The sequence below is a fragment of the Zerene cesonia genome, chromosome 14, assembly GCF_012273895.1.
Source record: "Zerene cesonia ecotype Mississippi chromosome 14, Zerene_cesonia_1.1, whole genome shotgun sequence".
Classification (NCBI taxonomy): domain Eukaryota; kingdom Metazoa; phylum Arthropoda; class Insecta; order Lepidoptera; family Pieridae; genus Zerene; species Zerene cesonia.
Window position 1 is genome coordinate 5,673,573 of NC_052115.1, and position 24,429 is coordinate 5,698,001.

Below are 24,429 nucleotides of genomic sequence, written 5' to 3' on the forward strand. Positions count from 1 at the left end.
TAAGTATAGATAAATGTTCATAAATATTATGTGTTTATATTAATGATATATTGCAGCATCATCTGATAATACAAATTTTGCATTTTCATCATTCTTAACCATAATTATATCTTTAAAGGACATTCGGTTTAACAAAAGGTTTAATTAAATTATACTTGTAACATATTTATTAATTAATTAGTCGTGTTCTGTGTCACCTAAGAAAATGAATTTTTATTAAAACTCGATCGCTTTCCTAAATCGACTGTTTGACGATAAATTAACTCGAATCAGTAGTTCCTGAGATTTGCGCTTTTAATCAAACAAACTAATCCTTCATCTTTATAATGTTAGATAGAAGTAGTCAATTAACTTTTCTCTATTTAAACATCCGCAAGTGCAGATGTTACAGATGAAAGTCGTTAAAAAATATCATCAGAGCAGAAGGGAACATTCAGGTGCAATTCATACTAGTCCCTATTCCCTACTATATAAATGCGAAAGTGTCTGACTGTTTCTTTTTCACACCTAAACCTATGAATCGAGTTGGATGAAATTTGGTACAGAGATAGCTTGAGTCCCAAGAAAGGACATAGAAATTAATGTTAAAAGGAGATGAAATCCCACTTACACACACTGGGAGAAAAACGACTTCTCTCCATTTCTCCTTTTGTTTGCGAGTTGCTATATTATAAAACATTCCTAATTAATGAATAGTAACATTTGATTTCGTGAGTTGTAAAAAATATGATGATAAACTCAAGAAAATGTACGCTAATAGTACGTTGAGTAGACTGTTATCAACATAGATAAGTCACAACTGGCAAGGCAACAACAATTTACGGAATTATTGTGCATACAGTATAATATTCATTTTTACATATCCTAGTGTAAGCTAGGAAGGTTGTTGTTCATATTTCGTAAATACATTTTGTTCATAGTAGAGTAACAATAATCATTTTAAAAATATGCCACGTGTCCTTCGGAATAACTGAATTGTTATATACAGTTTTTTAAAGGCTTTTTCAAATTGTTCCTTTGATTGCAGCGATTTCTTTCAATTTTATAAAGTCGGTCGTCCACGATTTTACCGGTGGTATTTTTTTCTATCCATAAGAACCTTCTTCGTGCCTTAACAAAAACTTAAGAAAAATTAGCCCAATTTTTTATGCTTAGCATCAAATTTGGCGATTCATTTTCATAACTTATTTATATAAATTGAATAGATGTATTGTATCACACCATTCTTATACACTAACTCTCTATATTATTGAAAATCGGTGTAAAATTCAAAACCCGACTCTTATTTGAACAACTTTTAAATCATTACTATAGTAGAAATAGCCAGATCTAACGTAATTACTTACTTAATATGTATAATATATAGTATATGTTGACGGTATATATAGTTTAAATTTGAAAGTATGCTAGTAGATAGAAACCCGTATTTTTTTCTTAAAGTAACGTGTAAGTTTATTTGTATAGGTAATTATTTATATCCCTTTTTATTTCAGCTCATTAATCGAGCCCCTTATGAATATCAATTTAATTAACGTGCATTATAAAAATACAAGAAATTAATTATTAAACATATGCGATCACGACCCGTGGAAGGTACTAATAACCTGGGCTTATGTATTATCTCGTTTAATTGCCGTGAACCTGTCCATTCATTTAAGAGCAGAATAAACATACAAATACTCATTATTAGCTTAGAACTTGTGGTTGTTATGCTATGTTAAAGATGTTTATTAGTTGTGGAATGTGCATTGTAAAGATTTGATTAATTTATATTCTACAGTTTGTCAATCTCTTTATATTTGACAGAAATAGATCTAGCTTCATTTATTTAATCATTCAAAACAGATAACATAATACTATATCTACTGGTATTCACTAAATTTCATTGGTTTGGCCGGAGTGCCAGATATTCCAGTCTCAGACCAATTTTGTAAATCATAACAAACACTAGATATATTTAGTATACTTATATATTGGAGTCGTCAGTCATATTTTGTTTTATTTTTTAACAATTACCTTATTAAATCTTAAGTTCAGCAATTGAAGCAAAATCTATACAAATATCTTTATTAATATTATGAAGTAAATATAAAATTTTGTATTAAATCTTTTCCAAATTTATTAAGCTTCTTACCGGCTTGAGATAGGTAATATCTTATCCTTATTCATTTATCACAAAAATATACGAGTTTGTACCTAGGTATTACTGCATCTAACATATTCTAAAAATAATTCTGCATCGGAATATTATAATGATACCTTGAACTCAAAACTATTTTGAGGTTTCCGGTTGAGTAACAGTTTTCTTCTGTAAAATTAAATGGCGTATAGGAAAATTTAATAAAGCTCATATTTATGAATTCAAATTTCGCATCTAAAAAAAAACAAAAAAATAAATAAATGTTTTATATAATTTTTCTTATCGACGTACTAATAGCTGTTTGCCCCGGCTTCGCCCGTGGTACAATATGTACCTATGGCTGTACATAACAGCCCATGTTACTCAGTGAAGTTGCAGCTTTCTAATGGTGAAATAATTTTGAAGATCGTTCCAGTAGTTTTTGAGTTTATAATTACAAACAAACAAACAGACAAACAAAAATACAAGTTTTTCCTCTTTATAATATACTAGCTGGGCCCCGCGTTTTTACCCGCGTAAGTCCATATCCCGTATGAAAATCGGGATAAAAAGTTGCCTATATGTTTTTCTAGTTGTCCAGCTGTCTACATACCAAATTTAATTGCAATTGGTTCAGTAGTCTTTGCGTGAAAGAGCAACAAACACACACACACATCCTTACTAACTTTATCTTTATATATCGCATTTATAATATTAAGTAGGAAGTGTAGAAACATGCTACAAAATTAATAAATTCATGAATTGACGCTGTACTCTCAAAAATTCTTTTGCTATCTTATCGCTACCTTATTTTATGCAAATACACAATATTACGCGCCTTCAAAGGAAAGCTTTTACATTTCAGAATACATATTTTAATAGTAATAATTAATAATTATGGTATATTTTTTCTTTATCATTTTTACAATACATGGTTTAGGCACAGATAATATAATACTATAGTTAACTTCCATTTTCGAGAAGGCTTATTCATAAGCATTCAGTAACGAATCTAATATAATTACTAGCACCTACTAACGTCTAGGTGCTATATGATTCTCTTGAGATACACTATCTTTACATTTGATTACTTAAATATAAAATGATACAATGTTGCCATGTGAAAGCAATTACAAGTACGACTGCCAAGTCGGAAAGTAGCCAAACAAGTTCTTTTTGGATTGAATAAGCTTGGAAATAAATGCTATTGCTTTATTAAATGGATAAAATATATATTGCAACCTTATGTTACATAATTGGAATATCTTACAGAATATTTGTATAAACAGAGTTACTATATTTTTGTTCAAAGAGCAAGGGATAATTTAATAATAAGTCTACATAACAAAATTGGATTTGTATAATTCTGGTTAACAATACAGTCATTTCATTTCCCATATAAATATTTTTTATAGCGTTATTTATACAGAGCAGATTAAGGAGCTTGATGAAAATGGAAATAATTAGGTCTAGGTCAAAACTTATATCTTTAAAATTTACTCATCGATGTACGCCTCTTTTTGACATGGCTATTAATTATCCTACTAATATTATAAATGCGAAAGTTTGTAAGGATGTGTGTGTGTCTTTGTTGCTCTTTCACGCAAAAACGACTGAACCGATTGCACTGAAATTTGGTATGTAGACAACTGGAATAACATATAGGCTACTTTTTAACCCGATATTGCTACAGGATACGGACTTACGCGGGTCTGCCTCTTCTATACGTCTAAACCACTGAACCGATTTAGATGAAATTTGGTACGGATAAATTTTTAGACCCGAGTAAAGAATAAAGATTCAAATGTGCATAAATTGCGCGTTAAGCGTCGATTTCGTAATTTATAATTAATTTTCGAATTTTTTCATAACCAGTCCACGTAATTTCTACATTTTCAGAAAGAAAAATCTTTTGTTCTAAATAAGGATTGTTTATAAATTAAAATCAAATATAACTACGCTGATAAGGTGTGGATAATTTGTAGGTTATGCTCATTAATTTATTATAAATCCGGATAATTGTAGTTTGTTCTGATTTCACACCCAAACGGCAAAGCTTGTTGAATGCATTTAAATAAAATAGAATAGAAATAGATAAACTACAATCCAATAAAGTAATTATTAAAAACAGGAATGAAATTCAGGAGATAAGTAAAGGTGAATGAATTTGTAAGTAACTGCCTATTATAGGCACAAATAGCATAATCTTATCCTACATTTTATAAATGCGAAAGTTTGTGAGGATGAATGTATATGTTTGTTACCATTTTAAGCAAAAGCTACTGAACCGATTGCATCAAAATTTGATATGTAGATAGCTGGACAACTAGAATAACACACAGGCAACTTTTTATCCCGATATTCCTGCGGGGACTTGTGCGGGTGAAATATAATACTGTAGGTAACGACTGTCGGCGCGAACGTGAAACATGCAAGCAAAGCCGCGAACGGAAGCTAGCCTGACGATGATGTTCCGAAATCAGTTTCATATCAAATTTAAAAAGGGAATAAGTGTAAAGTAAATAAGCTAATAATAATATAATGTATTGAGTGGTGCCTCAGTGGTGAGGATCTCGCACTAAGATCAAAATCGATAAGTCGGTATTCGAGACCAAGCGAGCGTGCAGGAAATTTATAGATTTTTCAATTTATCTGCACATGTGGATAACAGCACCACTGCTGGAAACGGTGAAGGAAAACATCGTGAGCTAACCGGCATGTCTGAGAATAAAAAAATCGACGACATGTGACATCTGCCAACCCGCACTTGGCTAGTGGTGGATTATGGCCTAAACCATCATAGGAGGCCTGTGTCTCATCAGTGGGAACATATATGGGCCGATGATGATGATGTATTGAGTGCTCTTAATTTTAAAAATCAATAATTCTAAAATTCAGATCCGTCAAAATTTTACAATACAGATATGATATGATGATATGACGGTTGTCTAATACACCAAGGCTGTTTGAATATAAGACATGAACATTACAATGAAATGCAATGTTATACCGAGATACACAACGTACGTACGTTCTATGGATTTTAATGAATAATTGCTTGCAATTAGACGTTACGTTGTTGATACTAGATAGACTAGAATCTTGCTATCTACAATGTTGTCTGTAGATATGATTATTGCATATTTTAATGACAATTCAAGATTAATTTAAAATGTACCTACGAACCTACTACAATCTTTTTATATGAACTTATGACTGACTGTGTCTACGTGATTTTTAAGTCAAGTCTCTTAATGTGGGAATCGAGTAGGCTTCAGCAAGAATAGGGCCAGCTCGTACACACCCCCACAGAAGATTGCCGTGAAATAGTAGCGTGTTTACAAATGGCCTGACGCCTCTGCAAATGTGGTAACGCTTACCATCAGGCGACCCACCAGCTCCTCATTAATGGATATAAAACAAATAGAATGTAAAATCGAGTTTCATATTTATTTAACAATTTATAGATTTAAAATGAGTAAAACCAAGATTTTAAGATAACGAATAAAACCAAAAATTGCTGTAATTAGTCATTACTCATTATAAAATTACGCTTGCGCCAATTTAATCGAATCTTATCTAATCTTTCCATACAAAGCAAACAAAATTATGATATGTTACTCGAAAACTTGACCGCCTTCTGGTACAATAGTTTACGCTTCGTTCATTTTGAACTCTTAAAACCACATTTTATCTTTACGCTTGTGGCCTCGTCTGTATAAATAAGAGAATCCTCCTAAAAGTTTAAATTTCAAAAAAATTACAAGCTTATTTACCCAAACGAAAAGGAAGGAATGTATAGACACGTGTTTAATATTAAAACATATAAGTCAACACCTAGCTTACGCAATAAAAAGATACAAGCAATGAAATCATTTATATACCCTTCTAAAATATGTGGTAGTGGTTATAGGAAGTTGGTACACACCTATTAAAATATCTATTTAACTGTTTACACAATAACTGTTAATGAGTTAAGATGTCATGCACTAATTATGTAGTGTTAATTTATGATATACCTAGGGTTATCTTTGTTTATCCGGATCATCATACGAATATTATATACGCGAAAGCATGTATAGTAACTATGTATGAATCTTTCTTACAGTCACAAAGAAACAGCTGATTGGATGTGTAGAAAAACTTGTAAGAGGTGAATTACAGCTTATTTAGCAAAGAGGCTTCTTTTTCCCATGTACCCCTCGAGGCTTGACTTTCCTCCTTTTTCATTTAAGTGAATTACACGCACGTAAAAGTAATTTTTAACGATACATACGTCGGACACAAATTATGATTAGATTTTTTATCTATACGCCACATCTTAAAATTTTATTGCATATCAAACATTAATATTGTAAAATATCTAAGTATATGGACAATATTCAATACGGTATGACTATGACGAATACTACTAAAATGATCAGGGTAAATGTGAACAGGGGTTATTAAAAACAACTCCCAGTAAACTTAATCTACTTGGACCGAATTCTGTTAGTTATTCTATATATATTCTGTTGCTATCTAGATGGGACCGATTATTAAGATATTGGTATTTATTTTCATCAGAATAAAGAATATAAAGTAAAGTTTATTGACCCCTTGCAATTACTTGGAAATCTAATAATGTGAAAAATTGCGTTACCCTAAAAACACTATGTTTACATTAGTATTAAAACCGATAAACAGTTTGAATCCGGGTCAATGCGCGATCAAGCCCCTTATCTATAAACGCTTCATAACGACATTATCTCAGTGACTCATTTAATATAGCATTCAGGGACTCTTATAAAACACACCGCAGTTATTTCTATTACGGACTATCTTTCCACAGGTCATAGGAAATTGCCATTGGAATGAGAAGTTTCAACAGGGTAAAAGGTGTCTTATATCACCATATATCACCAAAATATGTGTATATAAGTAGGTATATTATTTTTATTTGTTATATATATGTAATGTGTTTAGATTGAGAATTATAGACATAAATACAAACAGATACGTTGAAACTATTTGTGTTAACATTCGTATTTAGCATATTAGTCTTTATATTAATGGAATTAAAAGTTAGAAGTTTTCAGTATGTTGAGGTATATTTTAAGGTCTTGACTTTTTAAATTAGTTGTGGAAAACCCCTCAAGAGCTATTAGAATTGCATTAACAGCGATATATTTATATAATTCTATTAAAATGCCATGGGTTTAATTAACTTATTCTCTATTACAGATTACTAATTCTCTCATGTAGATTTCAAAAGGTCGCTATAAAAATTTCCTAATTATAGTAATAGTACTAATATATTATTATGTTATCTGTGATAATAGTCAATGTTATGTGCTTCTATTTAGCCCAAAATGACAGGTAAATATTGTAACAGTAATGTCTGAAAAGTTTCCTTATGCATAAAAAAACATATGCATAACTAATACTATAAAACGATATTATCATTACCGCGTGCTACTTCAGTTCTCAACAATTGACAGCCAACGGATATTTCCCAAGCGATCCCCTTCATGTGATTCTTCCGTTGATGTACACGGGTAATTTTCTTATTTGGGAAGTATCTATTCCTTTATCAAAGAGTTTAGTCCTTAAAGTATTTTTATATAACCATATTTCACCTTAGTATTTGCTTGATTTATCTATGTCTTTAGAAAAATTTCATTCCGCCCTGTTTTCTCTCCTGGTACATATAATATGGCCTATGTCCAACGGTGTAATCATAAAATTTGTAATCGGTCCAGAAGTTTCTGAGATTAGCACGTTCACGCTAACAAACAAATTCTTCAGCTTTATAGTACATATTAGCATATGAGTAGATTGTTAATACACATTTAACATCTTTGTGGTACATTTAGCATTTTTGTAGTAGACACAATGCATAAAATGCAGAAAAAATTTTTCGAGAACTTATTGGATTATTGATATATTGCTGGATTATTGTATAATTGAATGTATAATCTCGTGTTATGATAATATAAATTCTTACATGTGTCTTTATTGTATAATTACAATAAGATTCAAACATATTTAAATATTCTTTGGACACAAAACAATTATATTGAAACCAAAAGTTTATCCCGCGCCGATTTTATTACGGTTAATCAACTCTACAAATATTCATGGCCATATATTATTTTACCATTTTATCTGACCTTCAATAGCTATAAACATTCGTTTTATCTTATTGTATAAGTAAATTTATCTAGACGATAATGTAATTATGCATAAGTACATAATTTTCTTATAGGTAGGCATATAAATTAAACAGAAATGCTAAATTTTTTGAGCAGCGTAAAACTAGAGAAATTGGGATAAAAATAAAAAATTCCTCTCTTGGCCACAGCTATCATATAATTGATAATCTTGATCTCGAAATCTCGAGAAACCAAGTTGGTGTCATAACGCTAAAAATTTCAATGCATCATCTTCATCTCTCACAAACGACTGTAAAGTTTTGACTAGTCTAAACATAAAATTACGACTTTCGATGTGGCGTTATTTGGAATATGAACATAATAATTGCTAGAAAGCACTATCAATGATTTATTTAGATTAACTACTAATTGGTATTTTTAAATATGATCTTTAAGATTTAATTAAAAGTGATAAAAATATATGTTTGATTAAAAAAAACAACATTCATTGTAACAGAACGGATGTTAGCTTGTAAACAAGATTTTTTGTAAAACAGCAATGTTAATATGTATACTTAATCTATAGATCAAAAATAAAGATACACTCGATTATCACCAAATACAATGAAAGTCCAGTTAAACATTAATACATTCAAACAATAGAGGTCGGGACCCGGTGCGACAACTTATGGCAACAAACACGAATTATAAACGTAGAGCACAGATAATATAAAGCTGACGAGGCGATCCTTATATATTTAGAAATTCTGCAGATCACACGAACTGTTGCTACTTGTACTACTGCCACAGATTATATATTTACTATTTATTTATTACGCCTTTTAGACAAACTCTGCTGTTTATCCGCCAAGTACTAGGTTTTTAGAAGGCCTTCTTTATGAGGCTGTGTCCCTCATGGTCGTAATGTATTTGTATGCTCATTTTTTTAGCATAATGCATTGAAGCTATAAATGAAATATGCAGTCTCGTTTCTGTAATTTTCATTTATAAATATTAATAATGAACGCTATGGATATAATAATTTAAAGAACATAGATTTCTTTTATATTTACTCTGTTCTTTATCTACCACTCATAAGTGAGTTGGTATTAGATTGTGGAAAGATGAACTCATTGTTATCAAAGTATAATTAACTATTTCTGTTAAATTTCAATTCATTGATTGGAAAAAGGAATCGTGTAAAACATCATCGAGTAACTGTTATTAACTTCTGATTGTGTATACATAAAAAAACTATTGCTAAATGCATACAAAATGGTGAATGATAATCATACCTATTTATGTATATTTTGTATTCAATTTTATTATTCTGTGACCGATCGTGACGACTCCTCAAGGGTAACGAAGATTATTTTTTATTATTTCCATATGCATGATGAACGTAAACGTAAATGACTCTAATTATAGTAAATGGAAAATGTATGATCGCCAATTTAGTTTTTTTTTATTTTTGCCCGAACGATATGTGATCATATATGGGAATCCAGTACGCTTAGTCACGAATTGGGCCAGCCACCGCAAGTACCACGCCTGTACAGAAAACCGGCGTGATGTAGTGAGTAGTGGAGCCTGGCAGGTCCGTTTCCTTCTCCCCACCCGTCCCAGTCCATTTCTTCATTCCAATCGTTATTCCGTTCTTACTACTTAAAAGCAGGAAACGCATCCGCAGAGACTTCTGCGAAAGTTCATGGCTGGTAGTGATCGCTTACCATCAGGCGAACCTCCAGCCCAGTTGCCCGCTATGACATAATAAAATGTGATGACAAATAATTATAGATGATAAGGGTTATATTTTTCTATTGTCTGAGTGTACATACAAGTATGATAGTGTCTTATGTCAAGGAACGATATTATTATGCAGCAAAAAAAAGTTCGTGTATATTTACCGTTCTTACATATATCGTAACGCTAAAGGATTAAGTGAAGTCCCGTGTCCCCTAGTGGGGTATGGGGCAGATGATGTACATCCGTTTCACTGATCGATTTTCTTTAGGGACAAGTAGGTGATCAGCCTTCTGTGTCCTGCCAGACCGAGACTTTTTTTTTTTTTGTGCGTCCCCACCGGGAATCGAACCCAGGACCCCTCGGTTCTACGCTCACGCGTTAACCACTGTACCAAGGAGGCGGTCTAAAGGATTAAAGGTATTCATTATTCCTAGAGTCTCTACATAATTGTGGACACGTTAGGAGTTTGCCATCAATTCTATAACTAATAAAATATATCGTATAAGACATATCGGTCATGACAACCTATTTATTTTCGATAATTTTTTTATTGGGTTTTAGTGTTAACATGTATATCATAAACAATGTGAAAAATATATAGACGCCTAACGATATTATCATAGAGCATAGCATATATTACTTTCAAACCCACGGTCCACAGACTGGCTCAACAGAGAGTAACTTACCATAGCGCTATTGCGTCGTCATACAATGTATAAAGCCCCAATGACTTCTGAGTCGTTCAAAATAAACACATGCTTTCATCGTATACTGACACTCATTACGAGCCAATAAATTATAAAAGTGATACATTATATTTATAAAGAAACTAAATATAATACAGTGTCAGTCGAAATCGCTACTTAGTGATTGGTTGTATCAGTTTATTAATAATGGAGAATGCTAGCATGTGATTTTCTTGCCAGTAAATTCATAACCTATGCCAACTAATACAATTTGCTATGTGTTCATACGTCATATTGTTATCTATAAGTAAGGTCATGATTTGAGGAAGGATTGGAGTTAACAATCCGGAATATAATTTATTGACTTTGAATAATTGGTATCTACAAAATTCAGCTGTACAAACTGAAAATTGATTGAACAGGCTGATTCAAAAGTTATAAATGAAGTTATTATGACCCGTGTCATATTTTTACTATACAGCAGTTACGTAAATATTAAGTTCAACCACAGATAACATAATACTATACTAGATCAACTAAATGATGAGTTAACGAGTGTTTTTTTTGAAGGAGATTAGAATTATCATGATGACCCCTCAAGCCCAATTTACGACAATAAACTGGCCCTCTTTTGTGCGAGTACCTACTGGTATCTATGTTAATCTATCGACACCTACTGATAATATAATAAATAATACTTAGTTTTAAATTAGTACGCTACAACCAAAATAATAATTTCTATATATATATTATATAAATTATTTTTATTCGATATCATATCATAAACTGATACTTATAATTGTACTGTAATCTAAATCTAAAGCTAAGTATGTTTGTTTGAATGCGTTAATATCAGGAATTACGGGACCGATTTCAAAGATTCTTTCACCGTTGGGTATATATATGACCGCTATGTGCTATATGCATATACTACGGGCGAAGTCGGGGCAGACCGCTTGTTTATAAAAATAGCAACAAATGATGCTTGTAATAAACTAGGAGTTAAAATAAATAAAAAAATAACTTGTTGAACAATATAAAAATCAACATTCAATGTTTTGAGTAGTCATTACATAAAAACGTAAAAAAACTCAATGTCGTTATTACACAGTAATTTTGTGCAAGAAAAACAATAAAAAATGTGGTTGCTTTAAAATTATGCGATAAGTACTTACAATTCATATTTATAAAAGTACATTTCATGTGTTAAGTATTTTAATGTACCTGAATAAATCATAATTTACAATATACCTAAATAAAAACCTAAGCTAAAATTTTTATTTTTCTCTGTAATTATACAAATTTATGTTATATTTATTGTTATACATAGAAAATCTTCAATACCTTATAAACGCTACACTGCTTAATAGCCGCTCTTCAAAGTTATAAAACAAATTTATGGACTTAAACACAAAACTAATAGGTACTTTCATATTGGAATATAATATATATTTTATGGCTATCAGTGAGCTCCAAAGAAACGTTTTCTTTTTGTTTATAATTTATCTATGGAATAAAGTATTATTTTATCAATGGAATAAGGCTTCAATCGATATTTTTGGTAAACCACTTATCCGAAAAAAAGACCAAGATGCAAACATATGGTTAAATACACGCTCCGTCAATAGAATAGTAGGCACAGAATAGTAATTGTTACTACGTAAATAAATTATGTCAATTCTATAAACTATACAGTTTGTATTTTTCCCGCCAAACAATCTACACAAGTCGCTTTAAAATCAGTCGCGGGGAAAACTAAAATTATTTGTGTAAATTTATCAATCTCACCATAATCACTTACGTATGAGCGTACGCACACGTATGTTCCTGTTTTAAGGCATTCATTAACCCGCGAAGGTTAATGCTAAACAGTAATTATATATTTATTATTCCTCTGCACCAACGATTTTAAACATTGCTAATGAGACTATTCGCTTTAAGTTCGATTTACCGTTGTATTATTAAAAACTTATTCATTTCGTTGTATACTTTCGAGGGTTACTTTAGGTGAGTAATTTAAATACTTCTGTGGTTAGTGATGTGCACAAAATATCTATTATTGCTATCAAAAGCTTGCAAGCAAAAATGAAACAACACGTATTAAGGCTTGACATCCTCTTTCACACTTCCTGTAGCACAGAAAGTGCTCTTCTCATAAACTGTGATAACACTATCCTAAAGTATTATAAAATTATATTGTCCCGAGATTAATAAGCAGATAATTAAATACATAGAGCATAATCGCACGATAAACATGACCTTGCTATGCTTCTAAAAACAATTAAATATAATGTGTGCAAGTATTTTTCATATCAAGAGTAATAATATGAATATCAAAAGATGCAATTTACTTCTTATATTCTGATGATTTTATTTTGATGGCATTTCGTAGGATATAATGAATCATCATTACAAGAAGATCATCAGTTCTTACAGGAGTAAATCCTATACCATAAGGTTGCTATAACTCGAACTCATGGTTATAAATGTTAATCTAATGTGTTAGGGCGACTTTGAGTATTCTTTGGTAATGGACACTGTCACAGCTGGGTGCTATTGGCTTCATTCAGTGAAAAGACAAGTTTTTGCGCTGGATCCCTCATCATCATCAGTGGGTATACCGAGGTGTAAGTTATAAACAAGTCCTACCTATACCACAGGTGCGAGAGGTATGAATGGATCGCGTCAGTGCAACGTCATCTATTTTAAATTATACGTGTCATTGAACGGCAAGCACAGGAGATTTGCCAAATGCCACTACCGCATCTGCCAAGTGACGTTGAATGCAGATACTTTGTTTGCATAACAATGTTGTGGTCATGCATCTGTTTCATAATATCACGATGTTGATTGTTGATAGTTTGGGAATATATACACTTTTATTTGGATTATATGTATATAGTGACCCTGACCTAGTATAGTAGTAAATTATATGTGCCGTCAGGTGTAATGGTATGGATGAGATGATGACGACCAGTGAATTTGAAAATATAATCGTTTTACTTTTGATGTGTTATTATCTACGACATTAGAAAGGTTTGAATAAAAATTATTAATTTTAAAAAATATAGAGTTTATTCTACCGTGGCAAGAGTAAGTACTACCACAGATAAAGTAATAAAAAATTAGTATGCAAATTATACTCTTTTATCTTTGAGAAAAATAACTGTTTTATAAATTTGTCTTGATGCCTTTTTCTCTAGCCTCGAACGATAGATGTAAGTGATCTCCTGAATTTACTGAATCCCACGCATTGTGCGTTCCAAGTTATATGAACATTAGTGGCGCGCCCCGGTCTCACATAGGTATCACTATATAGTATAAAACAAAGTCACTTTCTCTGTCCCTACGTTCCTATGTATGCTTAAATCTTTAAAGCTACGCCACGGAGTTTGATTGTGTTTTATTTAAAAGATAAAGAAAGAAAAAAAGGGCAAAAGCTATTTTGATAATAAATTATAATAGACTCACGTATACCCTTCTATTTGTATTGGGTTCTTTAAGAGACGACGTGAGAGAGAGAGAGAGAGAGAGTGACGCTTACACGTGACCACGTGACTGTCTTTATATCCATAGTTGACATTTTTATTAAACTCGTGATATATTTCAAATGGAATGTCTGGTATCTTTATGGATGTATTTCAAATTATATGTATTGATTGATTACTTTAAAAAGCTATAAAAAGGTATTAAAGGAATCTTGAATATGAAGTTATTTTGATAAGGATTAATACTAAAATCCAAATAAAAAGCCTTTCTATCGACGATAGGTCAATCAAATTGTATAATAAAACTATACTTATGAGAAAAGTGTTGATAATCTAAAATTTTCAATGATTTGGTATAATATGGACTTACACGCAATTGTTTTAAACAGAATTACTAATTGGCAACTAAAAGCTCTATCCTATGATATTTCCATGAGCATACACTACAGTTGCACCTCTACGAATATGGTCCTTTACACATTACATCGTGTATTCTTTATTAAAGGACAGTCTCAAGAGCAATAACTAACGAAGATATAAAGCAACAATCGCCGCCGAATTAATTTTAGTTTTCAAATAAACAAGCAGGTATGAATCCAAACACATTTGTATCACAAAAAATTATTTCCTCTTAAATTTTAAGATTTTACAAAAAACCCGTGAAGGACATATTTTTTAAATTCGAATTTATAGATAATTATGCAATTTGATATATTTTTGTGACATAAAAAGGCAGACAAGGTTTATTTTTAATAGCCTAAACCTATAGACTTCAATCGTGATCATAGCGCATGGGTTATTTAACCCGTAATCATTATTGCAAAATCTTCCATTTTGGCCACTTCGACAACTGTTGTTGCTGCCGGTGGAGAACTTTTCGCAATAAGAATACGGTACGGATAAATCACCTCGTTAAATGGAGAAACGTGTGACGTATGTGATACTTACTACTTAGTATCCAGATCAAAAGCATACTACTATTACTCGCCGATCTTCTGTATAGTACCGGTTTACTTTTCGATGGCCTTACTCAAAATCTTTAGTTGTAATAGTTATTTATAACCTTCTTGACCACCACTCTTATATAAGGTAAAAACTTCACCGTCACTCAAAAGCGACTATACGAGTGCTGAAGATGGATGGATTGTATGTGGTAGTCGAGCACGCTTCGGCATGAATTGGGCCAGCTCGCACCGGGGAAGTACCACACCCCCACAGAAGACCGGCGTGAAATAGCATTCTGCTGTGTTTCGTTCGGTGACTGGGGGAGCCGGAGGCCCATATCCTTTTCCTTCCCCTTCCCAGTCCTTTCCTTTATTCCTTTATCCTAATCCTTTCTTAATCCCTTCCCAATTTAAAGAAGTCGGCAATCCATTTGTAGAGGCGTAAGGTCTGCAATCGATCTTACGCCTCTACAAATGTCCATGGGCGGTGGTATCGTTTACAATCAGGCGTCCCACCAGCTCCATTGCCGACTGTGACATGAAAAAAAAAAAAAAAATGGATTAATAATACTGCCAGGAAAAACCAAACCTTTAATAGGTTTTTACAAGTTTTATTAGATAATTACAATTTTTATGTGATAAAAGTAACTAAAAATACCGATATTATCTACTAAATTCCAGCAATCGAAGTTCTGAAAAATAGACAGTAGTCATTTTCAATAAAACAGATCTTTTTATCGCATTTCTTTTACATTTATGATGAGGACATCGACAATTGTTTTTTTCGTATATCTGTATTTATCATTTGTTATCTTTCTTATCAGGATACGCCCAAATTTTAGATACGCAATAAAATACTTTCAGTCGTTAAAAAATGTTTAGAGATAATTATATCGAAAAGATAAGATATTGTCCTGTGTTTTTATCGATTTTACTATTTTATACTTGGTTGTTATATCCCTACGATAATAACCATGTTTTCATTACTTGTCATTGAATTCTATTCGTATTTTATAAATGCTAAAATATAATTTATAGTAATAACATTTCATCTAGGATTCGAATAACTTCTTAAGGTCAATGTTTACCATTTACGTGATAATAATGTTCCCAAGACTTTCATGAGTGACACACATAGAGTATCGAACCTTCAATGCCATGAATTATGCCTCAAAACTTTCATGAACTAAACTACCACAAATTTAGAAATTAAAAACTTTTCAACGGATTTTAAACGCGATTTATTCATTATATTATTAACCCGACGTTTCGAACACTTTGCAGCGAGCGTGGTCACGGGGAGACTGTCTCCCCGTGACCACGCTCGTTTAAAATCCGTTGAAAAGTTTTTAATTTCTAAATGTATAATACTCGCGTGAAACCAAACACAAGAAAATACTACCACAAATCTGTTAATCAATAAATAACGTTATATATCGTAAATCATATTGGATCACAAATGGATTCGTCATGCAAATAGATTCTGGATGTGTTCCAGTGTGCATATAAACGCTACCTGTTCACATAAAATATACTATGCTATTTACGTGAAGCGAACACGGAAAAAGGATGAAATTACCGAATTCAGTTGCATGGTACATTTTTTTAGTAAATTATGCTTTGTATTATATCGCCGACGCATGTGTGAACTATTTTTGCATTATCCCTATAAATGATTTAAAGAGTAGGTAAATAACACAGTTTTTTTCGCTTCCATCAAATGATAAATTAGCAGCAAGAAGTTAATAATTCGTGTTTTATTAAGAAATAATTAAAATTTATGCAGTGGATCAGTTAGTGGTACACACACAGAGTGCTTGAATATTGGGTGGAACATAATATGTAATGATCCTTTATAATTGAGATGGATTTGCTTGTTAAATTAAGATATCAGTAGATCAATAGTTGGAAGTTGGAACAAAGATAAAAGTAAAGGTAAATATACTAATATTGCTAAAGATATTTGATATTACGACTTTTGAAATGTATGTATACTGGTTTGCTTGATTTGATATTTAATTTTTATTTTACTCAAACATGTTAAGCTATAATTTTTAAGACGTTTTTCATATGCTAAGCAAAAGAAATAGATTATTTTATACATTAACATCGCACAATTTATTTCAGTGCTGTATAAATTTAAATCGGTTCATAATTATTATTGCCGCAAAATACATAATTATATACAAAACAAATCAAGTTTTTCGTCATCTCAGCATTTTTCTCGAGCGACTAACGCCATCTGTTGAGTGTAATAAGAGTCATAATAATAACTAACAGTGATGTTTACTATAGATGGCGTTAATATCAAAGTTAAAAGTACTTACAATTTTATGACAGGCTGACAGGTAAAACTGTCAAAACTCAGAAGGCCTAGTTGTCATTTGTCAGTTCTGAGTTGTGAACTTCTGAGTTTGTCTATTTGTAAGAACTTTTTCGTGGTTGAAATAAATATTTTTCCCTATACAATACATCAATATCGTTACAATTTATAAACATTATAGTGTTAGTGTTCAAATATGGGACTATGTGACGAAGGTAAGCAAAGAGTCTAGTTTTATACTACGTCATTGGAAATACGTAAACAAGTCAATTATCTCCACACAATTAGAGTTATGCACTTCCTTCACGCGATATTAACTTGTGGAGGATTTTGATATAATATTACTTCTGACTCTCTATAATATTACGTCTGACTAGTAATCACAATAATTTCGAGTATTGGTTGTAAATTAAATAGAAAGATAATGGTATGATCTGAATATGTTTATTTAACACTTATTGGTCCTACGCTGGGCAGTATTGCGGAACTACCGAACGAGTTTGACCTCAAATTAGTTTACAAATGCTTATCATGTGTATGTGTTAAGTGGTTTTTATTTATTGTTTATCACTAAAACAAGTTTTGTGTATAAACAGTATAAGAAATATATTATGCCTACAATCTCATGAATTTAACCTTGGAGAAAACCTTTTAATTACACAAAATCGGCTTTTATTGACCTTATCTTAATACATTTAAAGGCCACATTTAAAAAATAAAAAGCTTATATATATTGCACACTCATACTTCACTAAACCTTTAATTAATTTAAATATATTTCGAATAAATATCTGAGATACTTTGTATTATGTATTTCTCAAGTGCAGTATTTACTTGTTTTTTATGAAAAATTTGTTGCACAAGATAATAAATTTACTCCTATCTGTTTATTCAAAACTGATAAGAATGTAAATAACAATTTCAACTAGTAAAACAATTATTAAAACTATATTTTGATTTTCTATTCAAAACAAAAACTGGGTAATTGTGAAAGTTTCTAAAGAAATTGATAATTTACACAATTTAATAATCACTATTACTATTTGTTTGTTTGTATCCAAATACAAATAATTGTCATTCTTATGTAAAACTTGTTTTCTAGTTAAACCTATAATATCAATCTGTTATTGATTAATTAGTCATAAATTATTGTTTACACTCATTAGTAGCTGAGTCATTAGTGACATTAGAATACAATATACATTTATGATATTAATATGAAAAAAAAGCAAAGGGGCTTCTTATTTCAAAAATGTTATAAATGTCAAAAAGAATAAATTATATTGTTATACTAGCTGCGCCCCGCGGTTTCACCCGCGTAAGTCCGTATCCCGTAGGAATATCGGGATAAAAAATAGATGTTGGCCGATTCTCAGACCTACCCAATATGCTTACCAAATTTCAGAGGAATCGGTCAAGCCGTTTCGGAGGAGTATGGCAACGAAAACTGTGACACAAGAATTTTATATATAAGATTTTTAATTTTAGCATAATATATTTAACCTATAAACATTGATAAAAGCCAGATACTTGCTCACCTGCACTCAAATTGCTATTTACAAATCATATTACTTACATAAAAGTATAAAAGTTAATAGTAGTAATAATCTTTTAAATCAAAATATTTGTATGCTAAATTGCATAGATATCCGTGTAGTCATTTATTTTAGATTTTATAATATTTAAAATTTTAAATAATTTACAATACTGTCATTTCGCTGTCATGTATGCTGCTTTTCTTTATAAATAGTAATGTTACATACATTCCTCCAACTCGACTCTTTCCAACTATAAAGACTTAATAGCTCCTAGGCTCTATGTGATTGAACAATTTAATATAATTGTGAATGAGGATGAAGGCATAGAAAATATTGTTAACGCCTCTAATATCCTAATATATTTCTTATTTTTGGCAATATAAAACACAAGATGAGTGCAGTTGTTATGATTTATGTTCATAGTCATGCAACATTGCAGTTCTTATTAATGTGCAATTGTATCATATAAAATTACACATAATCAATGGTTGCAACCCATAATTGCTGTCACGGTTGCCAGATGAGGTTCTTTAAGAAGACAATTAGTATCAATTGTAGTGAAACTAGAATCGCCAATTGGTCGGCCTGCATTACAGTAGGCACATATCTTTGCACTCAATAAATTAACATAGAGGTATAAATAGGGACGAGACTGCGACCTTGAAAATGGATTGAAAGTTGGTTAATAATATAGCACATTAGTTTGATGATTTAAATACAAAATTGGTTTTAAAATGCTAAAAAGGTAGAAGTGAATATAAAATAATTATTGTAACTGAACATTTGGGTTCTCAATTCTAATCATACGGATACTGAAAAGTTAAAACCAATACAGATAAGTCAGTCAAGTGCGAGTCGGAGTCGCGATGCTATGGGTTCCTTAGAAGTTTTTATTCCTAATTAATTAAATAAACATTAGTCATCCATCCAATTTATGTCCAAATAAAGTGTTGCATAACCTTGATTTTGTATTATTTGTTCTTAGAAATACATCGTCCCTGAATATTTTCAGTGTCAAAATATCACGATTCAAGAGATAGTTTGGTGACAGACCGACGAACAGACAGGCACACACGACACCGAGTCTTAGAGTAATAGGGTCACGTTTTACCCTTTGGGTACCTCAAACCCTTAAATCGAAACATATTTTATTTAAATAAAACATCACTAGTACAAGTTTAACCTCGCTATGACGTGAACAAATATAGGTATTCAAAGAAATACACATTAGATGTGTAAATAACTTAATTGTTGAGGAAAAGTACCTCTATGAAAACAATTCAACATAAGTGAAGAATACCTACCATGAAACTGCAAAATACTTTGTCATTTCCTATATTGCATCCGCATAAAGGAATTCTTCTGAGTATTAATAATCATCGATACTAAAATAAATATGAATTTTACTACTATATGAGTCATGCGGTCGTGTCTGTTGCTAAGGCCTTAAGGTTAAACTTCTGTGCCATAATAGAATAGCATTCATGCTTTAACAAGAGGGGAAAGTTAGGGTAAGAACGAAATAATTAACTTTACCCAGCGAATGTATGATAATGCAATTGATAAATTTTATCATCATATACGTGCCCATTTACGTTATTGCTGCATGGAAACATACCTCCTAAGAGGGTTCAGATCATAATTCCGGCCAAGTGTAGGTTGGAGGGTTCAGGCCATAATACAATACGCCGGCCAAGTGCGGGTTGGCAGATGTCACATGACGTCAAAATTTTGATTCTTGGACATACCGGTTTCCTCACAATATTTTCTTCAACGTTTCAAGAAGCGGCGATGTGGATAGTGCGCAGATAAATGGAAAAATCAATTTATTTACTGCAGGCTCGCTTGGTCAAACCCCTGACTTCTCGATGTAAGTTCGAGGTCCTCACCACTGAACCACCACTGCTATCAATTCAGATTACTTTAAACATCCCAATAAGATTTTAATAAATTACTAGCTGAGCCCCGCGGTTTCATCCGCGTAAGTATGTATTTCGTAGGAATATCGGGATAAAAAGTTATGCCTATATGTTATTCCAGTTGTTCAGCTATCTATCTACGTACCAAATTTCAGTGCAATAGGTTCAGTAGTTTTTGTGTGAAAGAGAAACAAACATACACACATCCTAACAAACTTTCGCATTTATAATATTAGTAGGAAGGATGTATATTATATAAGCTAATAAGCTTCTATAATATATATATACATATTAAATATATAACATTTTTTTTATATGCTATATAATTATAGGTTTGGTATGTCGATAATGAATTGCAATGCACCGATCAAAGTCCATTAGTTTGCGATGGATTTTTCTAGAAGTCAAATGCAAGTCATGCTTATTAAACGGTTATCAATTTGTTAAAAGCAAATACAATGATTCTGTTTACGAGTAATTGATTTACCTAATTGTACATTGTTAAGTCTTAACTCGTAAAAGGTCCCTTTCTTCTTCTTTTACGTTAAATTAAGCTGGTAGTAACATCTACGCTATGTAGAGTTTGCACTGAAAAAAATCTGGCTGGCAGAAAATATTGCATACTATGTTTATTAGACAATTATTAATATTATTTCACTACTAGGTCATTCAATTGCTTAAAACTGCAATTCTGAAAAACTAAATAATAATCACAATTTTTCTTTAATATATAAAACGTAACAGACTGACTGGCTGATGTATCAACGCTCAGTCCAAACTACTGGACCGATCGTGCTGAAATTTGGCATGCCGATAGTTACTATAATATATGCTAATAAAGGATTTTGATATATTCAATAGGCACAATAAAAAAAAACATTCTTGACTACTCGGAAGAAGTTCCTGGCAACAGCTAGCAAAATAATAATAGATACAATCATACGGATAGATTTCTTATTTCTAAAGGAATAGCTTTCAAGAATAACTTTTCGTCGTTTATGTTTAAATCTGTAAGGGATGCTATATCTAGTATAAAGGAGAGTTTATATATAATCTACACATTCCAACTTCTACATTTGGGGTGCCTAAAGTCGCTCTTCTACTGTCATGGCTACCGATAACACGTTAGCTGAGTTTGTGTTATATAATAGCAGTTTTCCTCGAATACGTCTGCCTATTCTTGATGTCAAGGCTGAGGTTAAAACGTCATACATACTGTATAAATACTTGACAAATATACTGTATATTATGTACGTAACAACAGTGCTGTGTATTTGTTTAATGGCAATTTGTGCTCGACGATACTTCATTGCTAATAATATTCAGAGACAGGAGCGGATCCCTGGATGACCGGTCCTCCCCCTTAGGCTAGCAAATTTTTTATGCATTACGTCTATACTATTTTTTTCGTGTAGCGAGTGGCGATAGCGAGGAGATACTTAGTTATTTTATGTATTTGCTCCCCGTGGCGCCAAAAGTGTTATTTCAACACGGCTTTGTGTGGCCCTGGGGCCAAAGCTGGATCTGCCATTGATCCTAACCTCCAATTTTACCAGTATTTCTTTTCACCTCTTTCTCGCTCAGCGATGTATCACGTTAGTCATAATCAATGATTGATTTAGAAATAAAACCAACAAACTTTGACATTAAAACCCTGATAAAATAATTAGCTGGGAATTGAAAAGATTTCAATTCTTGTTTCATATATCAAGGATTGTATCATTATATACAAACTCCTTAAACATATTAATATGGTACATTCAATATTTGATTTGATTCAGGTTGGTATATTTTATATTTGAAAAATTTTGTACCAATGCTTATGAGACAACTACATTTAAACATAACATGATAATATATCAGACGGTAAAACTAATTGCATAAATACATCATGAAGGTAACAAACTAAGTCTCATATAAAAACAACGCACATTTATAAAAACCTACCAGATTCAAAACATGTATCTTTAATTTATTACTTACAATGTAAAATGAAGGCTAATTTTTGTGGCAAAATTTAAAATAACAAAAACTTCAGACGCATGGAGTTTTTTTGCTGTTTATCACAATGTAATACTTCTGGTTGACTTGTGGCGTTATTGGTGGGATGTTGTGAAGATTTTTGTTTTTTTTTTTTCATTTACAATTAAATAAATACAGTACATTTACAAATACATAAATAAATATAACACGAAGAGCTTGAAATAAAATGAAAATAAAAATACATACATCTTATTTACATGTATAAAGACTATAAATGTAAATTACATACAAACATATATTTTTTAATAGGTTTGTCCATTTTACATAGATTCATTAGTTCTTGAATAGATTTATCAATCGCGTTTCTTAGAAGCACAGTTTATTTTTCTTGAAAAACCTTTTTTAATCAAGTTGTGCATTTTTGTGTTTCGATATAAATTGCTTCCACTCGGCTAGGTGGTTCCCAACTGTGATTAAGTTATCTCTGCCGTAGGTAACTAAATTGTTACTACATACGTGTTTCTGTCTATTTTATAAAAATCCCAACCGATTTATATTCGAATATTGTGGACTATTACTGCAACTCTTTTTCATTATTAAGAATACGTTATGAATATATAGTAAATAAATATATTGAAATTGTATTATTTTGTTAATCAAAATAAAATTCTGCTTAAAATATTTAGTAGGAATCTGGTGTATGAAGAAATAGAGAATCTAAGAAATAGATTTACGTAAAACGTTTGATTTGATATAACTGATCACCTAGTGCATAGTCAACTGGTAATCTAAAAACGTGCTTAGAAATACAATGGTCAAATTTATATATGTATAATATACGTATAGTGGTTGCTGATAGGTAGTTCACAATAAAACAAATATTTAAATTGCATGTAAAAATCGATGATCTCATTGTCGCTCTAACAGTTAGTGGGTAGTATTATATATATTTAACACAAACAAACCTGCCTTCAATCTTCGCATGGATGCGTGAAAATGCCAAAATCACAATAATAAGCTACCTACATATACGTTAAATTAATAAAATACATGTCTTTAATTATCATAGTATTAAACAAAGGCGCTTTCGTCTGTCCCTGTCCCTCTGTGTGCTTAAATCTTTCAAACTACACAACGGATTTTTATGGTATTTTTTTTTTTCAATGGATAGAGTGATTCAAGAGGAAGGTTTATAATTTAAACGTATAATGATATTGTTAAACTAATCCGCGAATTTAACGCGTGCGAAGCCGCGGGTAAAAGCTAGTTTTAAATGAAAGAATTCGAGACTTAATACGCAGCTCATACAGAGTTTTTAATAATAAGCAATTAATTCAGGTTTCGGAACAGTATGGTCAGATACCAAAACCGGTTGTAGTTTTTGTATATAAAATTAAAATTTCAAATTTAATCAAAGTAGAGCTTTAAAAAACCTTAAATGTCCTTTGTAAAGGAAATAATGAAAAGAATAACTTATAATATTTTTTAGATAAAAGTTAGTTACAGACTACAATTGGCTCTTCCTAAAGAAAAATAAATGTATGGAAAC

At 31.4% G+C, this 24,429-nt stretch overlaps 1 protein-coding gene across 2 annotated transcripts in view; it reads left to right on the forward strand.

Moving 5' to 3' along the window:
• The window catches only part of LOC119831817 (transcription factor HNF-4 homolog), a 45,182-nt gene that overhangs the window by 3,079 nt on the left and 17,674 nt on the right, over positions 1-24,429 (forward strand). The window contains exon 1 of one of the 2 annotated variants that reach the window (XM_038355353.1): positions 17,498-17,655. The exons of the other annotated variant lie outside the window; for it this stretch is intronic. Within the exon in view, the coding sequence (XP_038211281.1) occupies positions 17,637-17,655 (19 nt within the window). The 5' untranslated portion in view covers positions 17,498-17,636. Of the gene's footprint in view, positions 1-17,497; positions 17,656-24,429 lie in introns of those variants that run through there. 2 annotated transcript variants of the gene reach the window in all.